The 20,382-nt window shown below is 28.7% G+C and overlaps 1 protein-coding gene and 1 long non-coding RNA gene across 3 annotated transcripts in view; both read right to left on the bottom strand.

The window, feature by feature from the left end:
- The window catches only part of LOC111685943 (chloride channel protein 2), a 35,323-nt gene extending 33,976 nt beyond the window's left edge, over positions 1 to 1,347 (bottom strand). The window contains exon 1 of one of the 2 annotated variants that reach the window (XM_046948497.1): positions 194 to 1,347. In XM_046948497.1, the coding sequence (XP_046804453.1) occupies positions 194 to 352 (159 nt within the window). In that variant the 5' untranslated portion in view covers positions 353 to 1,347. The remainder of the gene's footprint in view (positions 1 to 193) is intronic. The other variant, XM_046948498.1, reaches the window with a different exon arrangement.
- Positions 1,348 to 1,518: 171 nt separating this feature from the next.
- Positions 1,519 to 9,433, bottom strand: LOC124419373. Its single transcript, XR_006940522.1, has 3 exons — positions 9,017 to 9,433; positions 3,956 to 4,325; positions 1,519 to 1,561 (listed from the first exon to the last, which is right to left on the bottom strand). It is a non-coding gene; the product is annotated as an uncharacterized LOC124419373 (long non-coding RNA).
- Positions 9,434 to 20,382: the final 10,949 nt, after the last annotated feature.

The following is a 20,382-nucleotide window of genomic DNA, read 5'->3' on the forward strand; positions in this document are numbered from 1 at the left end:
GAACTGAACTAGAACTGAACTAGAACTGAACTAGAACTGAACTAGAACTGAACTAGAACTGAACTAGAACTGAACTAGAACCGAACTAGATCTGAACTAGAACTGAACCAGAAATGAACCAACTTGGAACATATTGGAAACTTAAAATAGAAATTTATTTTAAAAAACTTTTTAAAAATTTAAGAAAACTTACCAAAGTATGGGTATAGCCCAAACCCTCCTCCTCATCCTCGGTAACAATATCCAAAGGAGTGCCATTGGGCTGAACACGCACCGGCTGTACAGTAAATTTCGGCACCGCTAACAGCGTTTCCTTAGCACCGGAGTCTTCCAAAACATTTCGGGGTTTCATTTTGTTTTTAAATTTTTTTTTGTTTTTTGTTAAATTCTTTTTTTTTAAATATTAAATAAATATCACAATTTTCTTTATAAAATTATTAAGTAGGCACAGCACTGTTTTAGATTATAGTTTAAATAAACATTTTTTAATTTAAATATATAAAATAATTGCGCAAATTTACACTAAAATTTATTTATGTTAACAAAATTTGATAGTTTTTATTAATTTATTTAAATCTTTTTTTTATATATCTTTTTAATTATTTTTTATATTTTTCATTTAAGTATTCCGCGTTTAATTTTAATTTCGTTGAAGTTTTATTCACCGCTTTCAAAAGACTGATAGACAGACGTTACGCTGAAGTTTGTCAATGTTTAGCAGTCAGCAAAGCAGCAGCCACCATTTTCCCCCACAAGTGAAATAAACAACAACAACGACAATGTTAATGTTAAGTAGCAGCAGTTAAAGTTAAGTTGTTGTTATTACTTTTAGTACTTACGTCGTAGTAGCAGTCAGTAGTAGTATTCTTATTCTTATTATTATAGTTTTCAGAAGTGTCAATGACAAAGTTGTTTAAAAAAGGAGTTTTTCTTTAAAAATTTACAGTTATTTGTCAATTTAAGTATAAATTCTATAAATTTCCTTTTAATTATATTATAAATTATAGACAATTTTTGTATAAATTCTTTTCAAAATTAAATCATATGATTAAAATTTTGTCTTTTTTTAAGAAATTTATTTTGTTAAGATAAGATTTAACTTTCCACTTTAGATTATATAGAAATATTTTTTATTGTTGTTGTACGTTTTTTTTGTAGAGATGTTCTTGGAGATTATAAAGAAAACTGTTTAAAAAAGATATTTCAACAAAATATTTGTTTTTGACTTAATTACACTATACTGCTCTTGTTTTTTTTACTTTTTTGCAATCTTATTTTTTTAAATTATTATCATTTGAAAGTTGTTGTAATTTTGTTGTTTTGTCAATGTTTTTGTATTTTTTATCTATAAACTTAAAATTTAATATTATCTTTGAGATCTGTTTGATTTTTTTTTAAATTCTCTAGTACAATTAAGTACAATATTTTTTATTTTATTTTTTTTATAAATTGTTTATGATTTATAACAATAATGTGGTTAAAATTATGACGTATTTTTATTTATTTAAAAGATTTATGTTAATTATATTTTTTTATTTTAAAAAGTGATTTATTACTAAAACTGAAAACAATAAGAAAAAAAAATAAAATATTGTTAATAAATAATATAATCTATAATTATACTAAATTATATATTTAATTTAATAATTATATAAATTAAAAAAAATACTGAGCTTCCCAAAATATTATTAAATAATTTACAATTTATTTGAAACTTTCTTTCTTTTATTGTATTGATCGCTATAAATAAAACTAAGTAAGAACTAAACTAGGACCGAACTAGAACTGAAATAGAACTAAACAAGAAATAAACTAGAACTAAACTAGAACTGAACTCAAACCGAATTAGAACAGAACTAGAACAGAACTAGAACATAACTAGAACAGAACTAGAACAGAACTAGAACAGAACTAGAACAGAACTAGAACAGAACTAGAACAGAACTAGAACAGAACTAGAACAGAACTAGAACAGAACTAGAACAGAACTAGAACAGAACTAGAACAGAACTAGAACAGAACTAGAACAGAACTAGAACAGAACTAGAACAGAACTAGAACAGAACTAGAACTAGAACAGAACTAGAACAGAACTAGAACAGAACTAGACCAGAACTAGAACAGAACTAGAACAGAACTAGAACAGGACTAGAAAAGAACTACAACTGAACTAAAACAGAACTGAAAATAATCTAGAACTAAACTAGAACAGAACTAGAGCAGAACTAGAACAGAACTAGAACAAAACTAGAACAGAACTAGAACAGAACTAGAACAGAACTAGAACAGAACTAGAACAGAACTAGAACAGAACTAGAACAGAACTAGAACAGAACTAGAACAGAACTAGAACAGAACTAGAACAGAACTAGAACAGAACTAGAACAGAACTAGAACAGAACTAGAACAGAACTAGAACAGAACTAGAACAGAACTAGAACAGAACTAGAACAGAACTAGAACAGAACTAGAACAGAACTAGAACAGAAATAGAACAGAACTAGAACAGAACTAGAACAGAACAAGAACAGAACTAGAACAGAACTAGAACAGAACTAGAAAAGAACTACAACTGAACTAGAACAGAACTGAAAATAAACTAGAACTAAACTTGATTTGAACTAAAACTGAACTAGAACTTAACTAGAACTTAACTAGAACTTAACTGGAACTTAACTAGAACTTAACTAGAACTGAGCTAGAACTGAACTAGAACTGAACAAGAACTTAACTAGAACTTAACTAGAACTGAACTAGAACTGAACTAGAACTGAACTAGAACTGAACTAGAACTGAACTAGAACTGAACTAGAACTGAACTAGAACTGAACTAGAACTGAACTAGAACTGAACTAGAACTGAACTAGAACTGAACTAGAACTGAACTAGAACTGAACTAGAACTGAACTAGAACTGAACTAGAACTGAACTAGAACTGAACTAGAACTGAACTAGAACTGAACTAGAACTGAACTAGAACTAGAACTGAACTAGAACTGAACTAAAACTAAACTAGATCTGAACTAGAACAGCACCAAAACTGAACTACGACTAAACTAGAACTGGACTTCAAATGAACTACAACTAAAATACTACTAAACTATAACTGAACTAGAACTAAACTAAAACGAAACTATAAATAAACTAGAATGTTGAAAAACTGGATTAGAACCGACTAGAACTACTTCTTAAAATGGTTATCAATTCTTCTGTTCTTCTCACAACTGGTGCTGCCAATTATTCCCTTGACTATTCTGATGGATCCAATACAATGAAAGGAGTCGGCAGTGTTGTTTTCAGTGAAGAATATGTGAACAACATCCATCTTCTTTAAACATAACGGGCTTGACTATCTAAACTGATATTCAAGTTGAAATATAACTATTGATAGATTTGATCTTATACATATGTAACTGTGGGGGCCTCTGAAGGAGAAGTTGAGACATTTTTAATGAACGAATATATGAAGAACATTTAACGTTTCCGTTAACGTTTTAATTTAATAAAGATCTTCTATTATTTAGTTTAAACAGCTGCTAATACTTCTAATACGTCACTAACTAGCCGGCTTATCTTACATTTACTAACAGAAAACTACAAACACACAACAACGAGACACTTATCAAAACAGAGAAAGAGCGAGAGAGACGTTAAAATGCTGTCGTTAAAGAGACAGAAAGAGGGAAAGAGCAAAAAATCTCAAACAAAACAAAGTGTGCAAAATATTTGTATAACAGCTGATTGCTGACAAAACTATATACATACATATATATTCACTTATATACTGATTTCTACGATCAAACAAGAATATAACAAAAAAAAACAATAAAAAACTATACACATGGTATTTAGCTTATAACAGGAAAAAAACTAAAGTTTTAGAAAAACGTACACAAAAGATTATTTTGTAATAAAAATAAAAACATAAAATAATTTATATTTTTTAAACAAATACCTATAGCTTCATTTAATAAATGCAAAAAATGCATTATCATTTACTTGCTGCTGAAAATAACACTTTCCTTTTGTGAGAAAATTCTAGAAAAACTAATTATCTACAGTTTTGCCTATTTTTAATGACTTTCTATTTTATTATTTTTTTAACACTTGTTTCAATTAATTACTATTTACTTTTTTATTATTATTATTTTTTATTTTTTTTTTTTATAAATATTTTACTTATTTTAAATTTTAAGAAAGCACCTCCGTTTATAAATCCTCGGCCATTTTACACGTATTTTATTGTTGGTTTTCTGTTTTTTTTTTTAAATTTCTGCACCAAGCAACCAAACACTCACTTTCCGTTTAGCGTTGCTTTTGTTAAACTAAATTTCAAGATTGATAAAATTTTATTCCCAACTTGGTGTTTTCTTTTTTATTTAAAACCCAGCTTTAACATTTAGTGCTCTTTTTTAAATTGTAAATCTTACTCTCTCTCTCTCTCTCTTTTTGTTTTGAAATTAATCACAGCTCTCAGTTAATCAGTATGGGGTAGTTAGCGGTTTTTAATTATCGAAAAGAAGATATTATTTGTAGAGTAAACTTGTCAAAAATATAAACAATATCTAAACTAGAAGTGAAGTAGAACTGAATTCGAATTCTAGTTCAGTTCTAGTTCAGTTCTAGTTCAGTTCTAGTTCAGTTCAAGTTCAGTTCTAGTTCAGTTCTAGTTCAGTTCTAGTTCAGTTCTAGTTCAGTTCTAGTTCAGTTCTAGTTCAGTTCTAGTTCAGTTCTAGTTCAGTTCTAGTTCAGTTCTAGTTCAGTTCTAGTTCAGTTCTAGTTCAGTTCTAGTTCAGTTCTAGTTCAGTTCTAGTTCAGTTCTAGTTCAGTTCTAGTTCAGTTCTAGTTCAGTTCTAGTTCAGTTCTAGTTCTAGTTCAGTTCTAGTTCAGTTCTGGTTCAGTTCTAGTTCAGTTCAAGTTCAGTTCAAGTTCAGTTCAAGTTCAGTTCAAGTTCAGTTCTAGTTCAGTTCTAGTTCAGTTCTAGTTCTAGTTCAGTTCTAGTTGAGTTCTAGTTCAGTTCTAGTTCAGATCTAGTTCAGTTCTAGTTCAGTTCTAGTTCAGTTCTAGTTCAGTTCTAGTTCAGTTCTAGTTCAGTTCTAGTTCAGTTCTAGTTCAGTTCTAGTTCAGTTCTAGTTCAGTTCTAGTTCAGTTCTAGTTCATTTCGAGTTCAGTTCTAGTTCAGTTCTAGTTCATTTCGAGTTCAGATTTAGTTCAGTTCTACTTCAGTTCTAGTTCAGTTCAGCTTACTATTTAAGCTGTTTGGTTGTGTACAGTTGACATCACTGCTTAACATACAGAAGAAGCAGAGAAAACAAAACAATTCAATGTGTTATAATTACTTCCCCTTTGATCTTTTCTTGTTGTTGTTAACTGAGATTTTTATAATTGTGTTTTTATTTTGATTCTGTTTTGTTTGTAAATATTTTGCCAACTGGCGATAATTTTGATTTAAAATGTCTACTTTAAAATTTGTATCCGCTCTAGATTTTATATTTATAATTCTTTGTTTTGATTTAAAAATAAGAATCGAAAACAAGGATCCAAATAGCAACATTCGATAACGATCAAAATACATTTTTAAATTCTATTCCGATTTCGATAAATGTCACAATTTCCTTCTGAGATGCGAAATAGGGGTTTTCTTTAAGACTATATAGTGTTCTCTTATAAAAATCGATTTTCCGTGGAAAATTTAAGTAATGTCGTTATTTTCTCAATTGATTTTTAATGGAAAATTTAATCGACAAGAGATTTTTACTATTTTCTCAATTGGAGCTAGATTTTTATTTATTTTACTGATTGCAGATCGATTTTAAATTTACAATTATAAGAAATTGGAATTATTCTTGTTTTAAAAAAAATTTACATCAATAGGAAGTAGATTTACAAATTAATTAAATAATAAGACAATAAACCTTTAATCCACGTGATCGTCTACACAGAATTTTAAAGAAAAAAATAAAAATAATCAAACATACGCTTGAACAGTTCAGGGGATTAGAGTCCAATGACTCTAAAAATAACAGAAAAAAACTTGAACAAATTAAAAAAAAATCAACCACAATATAAAACAAAAACAAATAAGAATTTTTGAAACGATCATAATCGATCGTATGATGCGCTACTCTATAGATAATATGATTTAAAATTAAATGATCCTAACTCAAAATAATACTTCATTTAAAAATATTATTAAAATGCAATGCTATTTTAGAAAAGTTTCTGAAAACCTACAGATTTACTGTGGGTCTTAAAGCCGTGATACACGATTGTCAGATCTTACAACGTTGTCAGTAAAATGTTCAGAAAATATCTATTAATCGTCTGAACTTACAAAGTTTCTTTTACAACGTTGTCAGAAAAAGCATTACCTAAAATATTGCAAGACAAAATATGTAAGTTGACTGTATTATTAGACATTTTCTGCGCATTTTACTGCCAACGTTGTCAGATCTAACAACCGTGTATACATAGCATTACAAACGTGTATTGTCCTCCCAACAGTATGTGGTGTAGGGTTCATAAATGCGTCATAAAAACACTAAAATTGTATAATAATTATTTAATAATATGTTTAAACAACAATAACCATTAAATACGAATAACATTTTGCAATTAATTAGTTATTTACCAAAAAGCTACTGATTTTTTTTTTTTGTAAAAAATCTAATGATAAATAAATTATAGAAAATAATTAAAAATATTAAATGATTACTTAAATAAATATGTAATTAAATTTAAAATAAATAAAAAATTGAACTTTCAAATACTAAAAACACTTTCCAACAGAAGCCCACACATATACTTACTTATTTATTTATTAAATAATAATAAATTGTTTATGTGAAATGTTTAGGTGAAAAAGGCAAACAGCCAAATAAACATAAATAAATAAATAATTATTCTAAATTGTCAATCACTGAAAAGTAATTCTAAAAAATATTACAGGGAATTTCAAAAAAAGCAAAATTCACAAAAGTTCAAAATTTGCCGTCAATAAAAGGAAAAATTATGTATTTGACAGGGAGATAGATAGATGTAGATAGATAGATAGATAGATAGATAGATAGATAGATAGATAGATAGATAGATAGATAGATAGATAGATAGATAGATAGATAGATAGATAGATAGATAGATAGATAGATAGATAGATAGATAGATAGATAGATAGATAGATAGATAGATAGATAGATAGATAGATAGATAGATAGATAGATAGATAGATAGATAGATAGATAGATAGATAGATAGATATATAGATATATAGATATATAGATATATTAAGTCATCTTTGAAATCTGGCTAGACTGCTAAATATAAGCATCTCTTGCTAATTAACTCCTAGTCTTCTAAGACTAGGAAAGATATATTAAGTTATCTTTGAAATCTGGTTAGACTGCTAAATTTAAGCATCTTAATATCACTTCTGCAACTTAATACTCCAACTTTTTGGACTGGAAAGTCAAATAACTATGTCTAAGATAGATCGGATTGAAAAGTCATAGGAGTGGTATTCCAGTGATTGAAAAGTCATAGGAGTGGTATTCCGCTGAAAATGAGAACAAAACCAAAAGGTTATACAAAGTTTTCGAAGTATAATGCCGGTGTAAATCAGTAAATTCATCGTGAGCAATTGGAGATTTGAGTAGATTACTGGCTGATAATAATCCTCCAACTTTACCAACAGAAATCCAAGTTTTAAACCATAGTTGCTGATATTAATCAAATCGCCAAAAATAAAGTATTTCAGGAAGTACTGGGATTCCTCGAAGCTATCAGTGTTTATACTCTTAAGTCGGTATGGAAGATTTGCAACACGACTTATACAGGTTTGGTGGAACTTAAAAAATCTTTCGACAAACCTTGGAAACCGAAACAGTTTCAACTCTGGACCACTGTGATACTGAAAGGAAATCAATGCTTAAAATATATAGTTAAAAATAGAATGCAGCAACTACGTCAAATTTCAAAACAAAAGTATTAATGAATTTACAACTTCCCTTACATATGTTCACAACATGAACATATGTTTCTTTTAGGTACCTTCAGACACATACAGTCAATTTAAGAGAATCATAACGACCTAGAGAACAACACTGGAAACTTCCAACTTCCCTTACATATGTTCACAGCATGAACATATGTAAGGAAACTTCCACCCACATACAGTCAATTGCAGGGAACCATAACGACCCAGAGAACAAAAATTTAGAATATATTACGAATGTTGAGGTTTGGAGTTGGTCAAATCAACCTATTTCCCTATTTATACAGTAACATATGGGTACTATCCATAGGAGTGTTCCATTATAGTCAAATAAACATGATATTGTTGTTGTTGCCTTAACCCTAAAATGCCTGTACAAAATTTTCGTTTTAGTAAGTTTTTGGACTGAAAAACACGAATTTGATGTCTAATCGTTATTAAAAGTTCTCCCAAAAGTTAATAAGAGCAAAAACTTAGAGGTTTGTCTTACACGAAATTAAATTGTTGTAAAGGGTTAATAAGAGAGATCTTTAAAGACCTTGCAAATCTAATAAATCGGAAATAGAATGGGGAAAATAATTTTCCAAATCGTTTTAGTAAGTTTTTGGACCGACAAGCATGAATTTGATGTATAATCGTCAAAAAGTTCTTCTAAAAGGTTCCAAAAGCAAAAAATAGAGGTTTGTTTTAGACGAAATTAAGTTGTTGTTAAACGGTTAATAAAATAGATCCTTAAAGACCTTGTAAATCTAATAAATCGGGGAAAGAATGGGAAGAAATCAATAGATTTCTCAATTTAAACAGGAGAATGTTCTGTTACAGACGATATTGTTCTAGCGTCTACCTTTTTAAGAGAAATGTTGAAATAACGCCAACTTCTGAGGTTATTAACCTGAATCAAAATTATTTATTGTTATCTAGTGAATATAATACATTTGATTAGTAGCCAACAACAATCTGAGATAAAAATCTGTTTAGACTATTCAGACTAGCTTCATATATATATGATTTCCTTTAGATATTTACCATTTTAAAGCAGACTTTCTTAATTCAAATTAAAAAAATTATTTTGGACAATCCAATACACTTGTCACACACTTCTTAAAAATACACTTTTTTCAAATAATTCCATTAAGTTTAAAACATTTTCATTATTCATTCTGCGTTTTATTTTCAAAACAAAAAATTTCTATATAATTGGGAATCTTTGCGAATATTTATTCCTTGTGACAGCATAACAACAATGTATTCAATATTATTTTGGATTTTTGCGCCAACATCTTGTTGTTGCTGTTTTTATTATTATATTTTTTTCTTATTTAAATGGAATTTATCACTTTTTTTTAAAATTTCATATGCACACGGTCAAGACCAGACTACACTGATGTCTGTCTACTAAATGGTCTATGACTGTGGTGGCTGCTTTTCCGATTTAATTTTTTTTGTTTGTGGATGGGTTTTTGTTTGTTTGTTTGTTTTGAAAACAAGAGTGTGAAGAGTAATACAAGTGGGAGTAGTACTATAGACTGTTTGTCAAAATTTTATTAGAGTTTGCTGACAGTTGTTAATGAATTTTTTGCGCCTTTGACAAGCAAAAAAAAAAAAAAAACTGTTAAATTAGCATTTGTTTAAGGTAAATAAGCAAAATATTTTGGAACTTGGCAAACAGTTTTCCTCTCTCTCTCTATATATATGTCAACAAAAACAACAACAAGTTGTTATCAAAAAAAAATATAATAAAAACCTCAAAACATGCAAAAAATCAGCTGTTTACTATTGACCAGCAATCATAATGTGTCAAATTAATGTTGTTGCTGTTTATTATTATTGAAAACAGAGAGAGATAAAAACAAATACAAGATAATTAACGAGAGAGAATACAATTTTGATTATTTGACTTGTTGCCTACTGCTTTTTGTTGTTGTTCTTATTGCTTTTGATTTCTTATCAAATTATTCTAGAGTCGTTGTCTGCCTGCCATTCATTTGTAAATTCCAACATCATAAATATTTATTACGAGTAAATAAGACAACACTGATTACTTTTCCTTAGCGTGTATGATTTTTTAAAAGTTTCTGTGGTTAAAATGAAAGTAAATTAAATTTTGTTAGAGGGAGAAAAACAATTGACCTACAAACTAAAAAATCTCGTTTTAGTCGTTTTGAAAATTTATAGAGATTTTTTGCGTTTATATACTCATGGCAAAATGTTGGTAAATTTCCTCAAAGACACCATTTTTAAACAGTTGTCTTAGATCGGTATTGTCCATTCCATTACGGTCTTTTCTGTTTTGTCCATGTTTAGGTTCAAATCTATATTTCTCAATAGTGTCCTTACGATTATCCTTTTTTGAGGTTTGATCACTTTAAGAGAGGTTTTCCTGATGATCTTCGCTTCTGCCATTACCCATATCGAGGAGATGTTCCCAATTATGATACTAATCCTTAAATCGAAGAGATATTCCCAATGATGATACTGATCCTCCATAACGATTTTTTCATCCCCTTTATCCTTTTTTGAGGTTTGATCACTTTAAGAGAGGTTTTTCCTGATGATCTTCGTTTCTGTCAGAAGTTTTTTTTTTACAATTATCTCGATCATTACCCATATCGAAGAGATATTCCCAATTATGATACTGATCCTTAAATCGAAGAGATATTCCCAATTATGATACAGATCCTCCATAACGATTATTTCATCCTCTCTATGTACTGATCCTTAAATCAAAGAGATATTCACAATGATGATACTGATACTTCATAATGATTTTTTCATCCTTTTTTGAGGTTTGATCACTTTAAGAGAGGTTTTTCCTGATGATCTTCGTTTCTGCCAAAAGATTTTTTTCACAATTATCTCGATTATTACCAATATCGAAGAGATATTCCCAATTATGATACTGATCTTTAAATTTAAGAGATATTCCCAACGATGTTACTTATCCTTCATAACAATTTTTTCATCGTCTCTATCCTTTTTTGAGGTTTGATCACTTTAAAAGAGGTTTTTCCTGATGATCTTCGTTTCTAGCAGAAGTTTTTCTCACGATAATTCCAATCATTATTCATATCGAAAAGATATTCCCAATTATGATACTGATCCTTAAATCGAAGAGATATTCCCAATTATGATACAGATTCTCCATAACGATTTTTTCATCCTCTCTATGTCTGGTGAGTCCTAATCATCTTTAGAGCTAGCTTTCCTTTTTTGGATCATTGACGCCATTGATATTAAAATAATTTTTAGATTGATTACTTTCATGGGCGTTTTCATTGATAATATTAGATCTTGCAGGAAGTTTTTCACAAGTTGATTGCGTTCGCTTTCGTCTTTATCGCTATTGAGGTGAATTAGTTCAAAATTATTCTTAAGATCCTACCAATATTCGCTATAATATGTACCAGCCTTTTCTGAGATAACTAACTAACTAACTTCTTCCTTTTACAAGGCTTCTGTCAACTTACAACAAATTAATAATTTTTGAACAATGATCATTATAGTCGTCAAACTTGGATCATCAATATTTTTCATCTTCAATTGGGTGCAAATTATCTATATGGTTAGTGGTGTTAAGATCCGAGCCATCTATGTTTTAGACCGACAACTTTAAGAAGTCATAATTAGTTCTTCTGAACTTTGCGATATGCTGTCGGTGCCTTGAGAGAATGTACCTCCTTCACGCTACGAAAGAGATTTTCCTCTAATTTTCTTCACTTTCTTCACATACAACACGTCCAAATCTAGCTCCTCTTTTCGTGAGGCATGATGTTATAAAAAAGGATAGAGGAGGTCTCAGATTGTTTCGAACTTTGCGGTATATGGTGTTAGCATTGGTGATTAAGCATGAATCTTCCTAATGCTTTTGTTTCTACCTCGTTTGGCCAGTAGTTTGGGTGCTAAGCTGGAAGCTTTGGCAGTTGGAGCGTTATTCTCGTCCTCCTTTCCCTTCTGAACTGCTTTAAGATGAGATCGACAGATGCAAAGGAAATTCCCTCAAGATTCCTTCCTTTGTGCATTCCAGTCCGTGCTTTGCAATATTGTGCCTCGTTCTCACCTTAAAAGATCGCCGTTTCATCCGGGTATACCGGAGATTGTCCTGTAATTTTATTAACTTAACACGTCAAAGTCCAAAGACTCTTTTCGTGTGTTAAGATCTGAGAAGATATGGTCACAGATTTTTTCTGGATATTCCAGAATCATCCATATCCTTTGCTTTCTCCTAGATTTGGATAGTAGCTTCAATTTAACGCTTAAGAGCCTTTAAATTTCTAAGAATCCTATTAATTCCTGTGTTTCGTGAGAATAAATCTCAATATAGTCTTAAAAGACTGTAAAGATAGTTTCATAATTTCACTGCTCTTCCTTGAGGAATACCATAATTAGATACTAGTGAATCTAATTCATGTGGTAGAAATCTATTCCCAACGAAGTGACAAACTAAATTGAAGCTGTTGATGTCATCTTTACAGCATTCGATCGACTATTCTGGTTGGTTCTCTTTAACATTATCAGTACAGGAAGTCGATTAAAAGCAACAAAGACAAACAACATTGAGAAGGCCGCATTCTTCCTTTTTAAGTTTGAGAGTTTCTAAGAAGATGTTCTCTAAGAATTTTTATTGGATATTTCAGAAATTTATCCCTACTTCGTTCTAAAAGAAGCTTCAATAATTACATTTGGATTTTCTTCCAATAGCCAAAAACTTTAAGCTGCTCCTTCTCAGGTGAGAATCCTGCTAGAAGCAGCACCATAAAGACCGTAAATTCGTTTTAGCTTTGACACATTATTTCCTTTGTCAACTTTTTCAAATTCGTCAGATTAATATAGAAACTACTAGTGAAGACTTTAACAACTTCAAGCTTCTCTTTCTCAGGTGAGAATCCTGCTATAAGCAGCTCCAAAGAGACCATAAATTCGTTTTAGCTTTGCCATATCTTTTCACTAATCCTATTTGGTTCTCCTGAGAATATTTTCTCCTTTATTTGTGAACTTTTCCAAATTCGTCAGACTAATATAGAAACTACTAGACTTTTACAACTTCGCTGGGCGACACGCCGAATTAAATTCATGATCCTACAGCGATGTTAATGATTTGCTATCGATTGTTCTAATTAGATACTCTAAGCTTCACCACTAGAAGGAAACTCCTATCATTCGACTACTAGTGACTTCATTCGCCTTGTTAGAAAGTGACACTATTTTCGCAAAGGAGTCTTTAAACAGTCCAAAAGGAGTCAAACAGTAGATCATTTACGTAATTTCCAATTTATGTATGTTTTTCATTGGGAGTAAAAATGTTTTACATCAAATACTACATGCGAATCAAGTTTAATTAAAAATTTAAAACTTGTACTTAATAAATTGTTAAAAAAAAATAACTGAAAATTGAGACGTAAGTGTCACCAAGTGTGATTTAAATAATAAAAAAATAATATTTTACTAAATTTTAAAAATGTTTGGTTCTTAATAAAAAATCGAGTAACATGACAGATATTGAGTAACATGACAGATATGGATATTATAAATGATAAGAATGTTTATATCAAAAACTATAATAAAATCGAAAGTATAAAATAATTTCATAAAGCAAAATTTCCATTATTTGTTTTAAAAAAAAATCCCTATTAAAACAATTAAATTGATAATTTTAGTAAACGTCACATTTTTTAGTTGGGTGGGTGACAAATATTTACAAATTTTTAATTATTTGATAAATATCAAATAGTTATGATCTCCAATATAATGTTAGATTATTTTAATTATTGAAGTAGTCATAAATACGGTCATATCTGAAATATACTAATTGCGAGTCCATAGGTTATTAATCGCTGATTAAATTTTTTTTCATACACCGCGATCACGTGCCAACTGCCAAATAAAAACGTTTTAGTATAATCTTTTTGAAACGTGTGCCATTTAATTTTTCTCCTAATTATCATAATGACATTGCATCATTTATTTTATGTAGATTTTTTTCCATTATTCGACTATATAAATGAGATCATTTAATGCAATTCGTGCTAAAACATCTTTTTATTGTTATAGTGATTATTATTGCACTGGGTAGTAGGAACAGAGATGGAAAGTTGTAGTGATCTTATGTATTTTATTTGATGATTAAATTAAACTGTCGGGGATAAAAATAAAAACTTAAGGCCACAATCTTATTCTACGGTTTAAGCGGTAGATATATCTATATATAATTATGCCATGAAACAAAGAATAATATAGACTTATTATAGTCTAGTCTATAGTCTAGTCTATAATCAAGTCTATAGTCTAGTATATAGTCTAGTCTATAGTCTAGTCTATAGTCTAGTCTATAGTCTAGTCTATAGTCTAGTCTATAGTCTAGTCTATAGTCTAGTCTATAGTCTAGTCTATAGTCTAGTCTATAGTCTAGGCTATAGTCTAGTCTATAGTCTAGTCTATAGTCTAGTCTATAGTCTAGTCTATAGTCTAGTCTATAGTCTATAATCTAGTCTATAGTCTAGTCTATAGTCTAGTCCATAGTCTAGTCTATAGTCTAGTCTATAGTCTAGTCTATAGTCTAGTCTATATTCTAGTCTATTATGATTTCTTCCATCCCTGCGTTACAATAATTTTTACCTTAATTTTCTCTGTCGTCTACAAACAATCAGAACATACGCGACAACGCATTTTGTTTTAATTGTCGTTTCGAGTTGTTAAAACACAAAAACTATTGCTGCTGTTGACGCCTGCTACACGATTTTTGAATGACAAGTAAATTACCGCTGCTGATCACCTGTAGAAAATGTATGTAAAGTTTTTTTTGCTTAAAAATACATTGAACTTATTTTTGCATAAACTACGTAAAACTGGTATTTATTGGTTTCGGCTGGTGTGTTAAGAAATAATTTACAAAAAAAAAATGGCATATTTTGTATGCGTTGAAGGTAACAAATGTTTTAACGTAATTTAGTTTAATATAAATATAACGGGGGATTTTTTAAAGTTGGGGGTTTTTAAGTTGAAATTTGCAATAGCTTTTTAATTGCTTATTTAGATATAAGTATGCGTTTAACACATGTAGTTTGAAAATAACAAGTTTTAATTTAATGCTATCATTTAAAGATTTTTTGAAATTAGTAATTGCTTAAACGTATTGGTAATTTGTAAGTTTTTAGGGGAATTTGTTTGAAATTTATTTGTTATATTGAACTTTAATAGTATATTAGAATATTACTAGTGTTATTTACATATAAATTGTTTGTTGGGTTTTAACAAGTGTTTGAGAATAATCTTTTGTGGAATACATATCGTTTTTATCAATTAATTAGTTATACCTACATATAAATATAAACAAATGTTAACGTCATTAATGGCAAAGAAGACGTCATTATCATCGAACTAGAGAAGTATTGCTCAAAATCGTCTGTAGATCTTTAAATAATTAATTAACCTAAAACCTTATAAATATTCTTAAAAAACGCTCCAATTTAGAAAATAGTGAATATGTGCGATCGATAAAATGAACACCTTAAATCGGCTGTAGATCCTTCAATAGCGGTCCTATTAACTAAATATGTAGTTAAATCACTTCAATTTTCATAACAAATTTGTAGAATTTGATCTTTAAATGACACTCCAGTTGATCTTTAAATTACACTCCTATTGATAAAATAGTGCAAATCCGAGTGAAAAGCCTTAAACCGTTTAAAGATCTTTTAATAACGATTCAATTGATTCTTTAGAAATCGTAACATTTTTTGTTAAGCATACCTTCCCCTTAATAATTATTAATATATAAATTAAGTTCTTGATTAAATAAATATATATGATCACGTTTCAAGAAAGTGTTTCGTAAACTAAATTTGAATTATTCATTTTATTTACATTAAAATTACTGGGTGATCGTGTGGCGTTTTAGCCATTAGGGAGTAGTAGTTTAATTAGATTATAATCAAATAGAATTTAAACGTTAGTCCCTTAACAAAAGGGAAATGTTATCCTTGGTAATATGGCTGATCTTGTAAACAGTGTCTCTCCTAAATTTTGAAAATTATGATCACACTATTTTAAATTACCCATATTGCCCTAATTACTTTGTATGTATTTTACAAATTGTTAATACAAATTGATTTCATTATTAATTTATTTACTTTTTATTTTATTTTATTTTTTTTTTATCACATTTTTCATTAATATTTGTGTTGATCAAATAAAGAATTGAGTTTCTATTGTTGTGACTAAATAATCATGAGACAATTATTTTCTTATTTGTGTGGATTAAGTAAAAATCTAAGAAAAACAGGGTGGAAAATTTAAAAAATGTAAAGGACAAGCTCTACAGTTTAAGGTGTAACGATTAATTTTAAATTTACGTTTACCAACACTAACATTTTGTTTATGTTTTTATATTTTAACGTTTTAAAACACTGAGAATTAGAATTCTCACGATTTAACGATTTTCGATTTCATTTGCATTTCTTTCTTAGAATTTTAGTTTTTTTTAGCTAAATAAATATTAAATATTAAACAAAACACTAAAAATTATAAAAAATTTTCTCTCTAAAATTCAACTTACAACCGTCTTTTATTTTAAGCGCAAAAAAAACTAACAAATTACTATTATAATAGAACGCATTTCTATTTAGATACACAATCACAATTTACTGTTTCAATTATAGCAACCAAGTGGAACGAAATATACAAATAAATAAATAAGTCACAAACTTCCCATAATTATTATATTATAAAACCCTAACACCACCACCTCAATCACCCTTTACTAAATATACGAGAAAAACGTTTCAATATTTATTTTAAAATTCAATCTCAAAAATTAATATAAAAAATATATCAAATAAAATGTGTAAATACAAAACAACAAAAAACACTCTTAATAAATGTATCACAATGTCAAATACAATTATTTATTTTATATAAAATAAAAACAACAATTTTTCTATAAAATTAAATTGTACAACATTGTTAATGCTAAACAAATAAATACAATAAAATAATAATTTGTTTTTTTTTTAAATAAATTAAAGACAAGTTGTTATTAATTACACCAGTTCCAATCTGTTAAATTTTTCTTGAAAAATGCATTTTAATATGAAAAATCTAAAAACGGCTGTAAATCCTTAAATAACGCTCCAATTGACTAAATAGTGAAAATCTGTGATCACTTAATTTTTCCATGAAAATTACATTTTTATATGAAAAACCTAAAAATGGCTGTAGATCCTTATATAACGCTCAAATTGAATAAATAGTGATAATTTGTGATCACTTACTTTTCCATGAAAAATGCATTTTTATATGAAAAACCTAAAATCGGCTGTAGATCCTTAAATAACGCTCCAATTGACTAAATAGTGAAAATCTGTGATCACTTCTATTTTCATGAAAAATGCATTTTTATATGAAAAACATAAAATTGGCTGTAGATCCTTAAATAACGCTCCAATTGACTAAATAGTGAAAATCTGTGATCACTTCATTTTGCCATGAAAAATGCATTTTTATATGAAAAACCTAAAATTGGCTGTAGATCCTTAAATAACGCTCCAATTGACTAAATAATGAAAATCTGTGATCACTTCATTTTTCCATAAAAAATGCATGTAGATCCTTAAATAACTTTCTTATTGAATAGTGAAAATCTGTGATCACTTCTATTTTCCATGAAAAATGCATTTTTATATGAAAAACCTAAAATCGGCTGTAGATCCTTATATAACGCTCCAATTGACTAAATAGTGAAAATCTGTGATCACTTCAATTTTCTATGAAAAATGCATTTTTATATCAAAAAAAACTAAAAACTGCTGTAGATCCGTAAATAACGCCCCAATTGACTAAATAATGAAAATCTGTGATCACTTCACTTTTCCATGAAAATTGCGTTTTTATATGAAAAACCTAAAAATGGCTGTAGAGCCTTAAATAACGCTCCAATGGACTAAATAGTGAAAATCTGTGATCACTTCATTTTTCCATGAAAATTGCATTTTTATATGAAAAACCTAAAATCGGCTGTAGATCCTTATATAACGCTCCAATTGACTAAATAGTGAAAATCTGTGATCACTTCAATTTTCTATGAAAAATGCATTTTTATATGAAAAACCTAAAAATGGCTGTAGATCCTTAAATAACGCTCCTATTGACTAAATAATGAAAATCTATGATCACTTCACTTTTCCATGAAAATTGCATTTTTATATGAAAAACTTAAAATCGGCTGTAGATCCTTAAATAACGCTCTTATTGACTAAATAGTGAAAATCTGTTATCACTTCTATTTTCCATGAAAAATGCATTTTTATATGAAAAACCTAAAATCGGCTGTAGATCCTTAAACATATAAATATATAAATATTACGCTCCAATTGACTAAATAGTAAAAATCTGTGATCACTTCATTTTTCCATGAAAATTGCATTTTTATATGAAAAACCTAAAATCGGCTGTAGATCCTTAAATAACGCTCCTATTGACTAAATAATGAAAATCTGTGATCATTTCATTTTTCCATGAAAATTGCGTTTTTATATGAAAAACCTAAAATCGGCTGTAGATCCTTAAATAAAACTCCAATCGACTAAATAGTGAAAATCTGTGATCACTTCAATTTTCCATGAAAAATGCATTTTTATAGGAAAAACCTTAAATCGGCTGTATATCCTTAAATAACGCTCCAATTAACTAAATAGTGAATATATGTGATCACTTCATTTTTCCATGAAAATTGCATTTTTATATGAAAAACCTAAAAACTGCTGTAGATCCTTAAATAACGCTCCAATTGACTAAATAATGAAAATCTGTGATCACTTCACTTTTCCATGAAAAATGCATTTTTATATGAGAAACTTAAAATCGGCTGTATATTCTTAAATAACGCTCAAATTGACTAAATAATGAAAATTTGTGATCACTTTAATTTTCCATGAAAAATGCATTTTTATATGAAAAACCTAAAATCGGCTGTAGATCCTTAAATAACGCTCAAATTGACTAAATAATGAAAATTTGTGATCACTTCAATTTTCCATGAAAATTGCGTTTTTATATGAAAAACCTAAAATCGGCTGTAGATCCTTAAATAACGCTCAAATTTACTAAATAATGAAAATCTGTGATCACTTCAATTTTTCATGAAAAATGCGTTTTTATATGAAAAACCTAAAATCGGCTGTAGATCCTTAAATAACGCTCAAATTGACTAAATAATGAAAATCTGTGATCACTTCACTTTTCCATGAAAATTGCGTTTTATATGAAAAACTTAAAATCGGCTGTAGATCCTTAAATAACGCTCAAATTGACTAAATAATGAAAATCTGTGATCACTTCTATTTTCCATGAAAAATGCATTTTATATGAAAAACCTAAAATCGGCTGTATATCCTTAAATAACGCTCCAATTGACTAAATAATGAAAATCTGTGATCACTTCAATTTTCCATGAAAATTGCATTTTTATATGAAAAAACTAAAAACTGCTGTAGATCCGTAAATAACGCTCCAATTGACTAAATAATGAAAATCTGTGATTACTTCACTTTTCCATGAAAATTGCGTTTTTATATGAAAAACCTAAAATTGGCTGTAGAGCCTTAAATAACGCTCCAATTGACTAAATAGTGAAAATCTGTGATCACTTCAATTTTCTATGAAAAATGCATTTTTATATGAAAAACCTAAAAATGGCTGTAGATCCTTAAATAACGCTCCTATTGACTAAATAGTGAAAATCTATGATCACTTCACTTTTCCATGAAAATTGCATTTTTATATGAAAAACTTAAAATCGGCTGTAGATCCTTAAATAACGCTCTTATTGACTAAATAGTGAAAATCTGTGATCACTTCTATTTTCCATGAAAAATGCATTTTTATATGAAAAACCTAAAATCGGCTGTAGATCCTTAAACATATAAATAAATATATAAATATAACGCTCCAATTGACTAAATAGTAAAAATCTGTGATCACTTCAATTTTCCATGAAAATTGCATTTTTATATGAAAAACCTTAAATCGGCTGTAGTTCCTTAAATAACGCTCCAATTGACTAAATAATGAAAATCTGTGATCACTTCATTTTTCCATGAAAATTGCATTTTTATATGAGAAACCTAAAATCGTCTGTAGATCCTTAAATAACGCTCCAATTGACTAAATAGTGAAAATCTTTGATCACTTCTATTCTTCATGAAAAATGCATTTTTATATGAAAAACCTAAAATCGGTTGTAGATCCTGAAATAACGCTCCAATTGACTAAATAGTGAAAATCTGTGATCACTTCATTATACCCTTCACCTTCGTGAGAAGGGTATATATAAGTTTGTCATTCCGTTTGTAATTTCTATAATATAATTTTCCGACCCTATAAAGTATATATATTCTGGA

Source organism: Lucilia cuprina, chromosome 4, assembly GCF_022045245.1.
Source record: "Lucilia cuprina isolate Lc7/37 chromosome 4, ASM2204524v1, whole genome shotgun sequence".
NCBI classification, from domain to species: domain Eukaryota; kingdom Metazoa; phylum Arthropoda; class Insecta; order Diptera; family Calliphoridae; genus Lucilia; species Lucilia cuprina.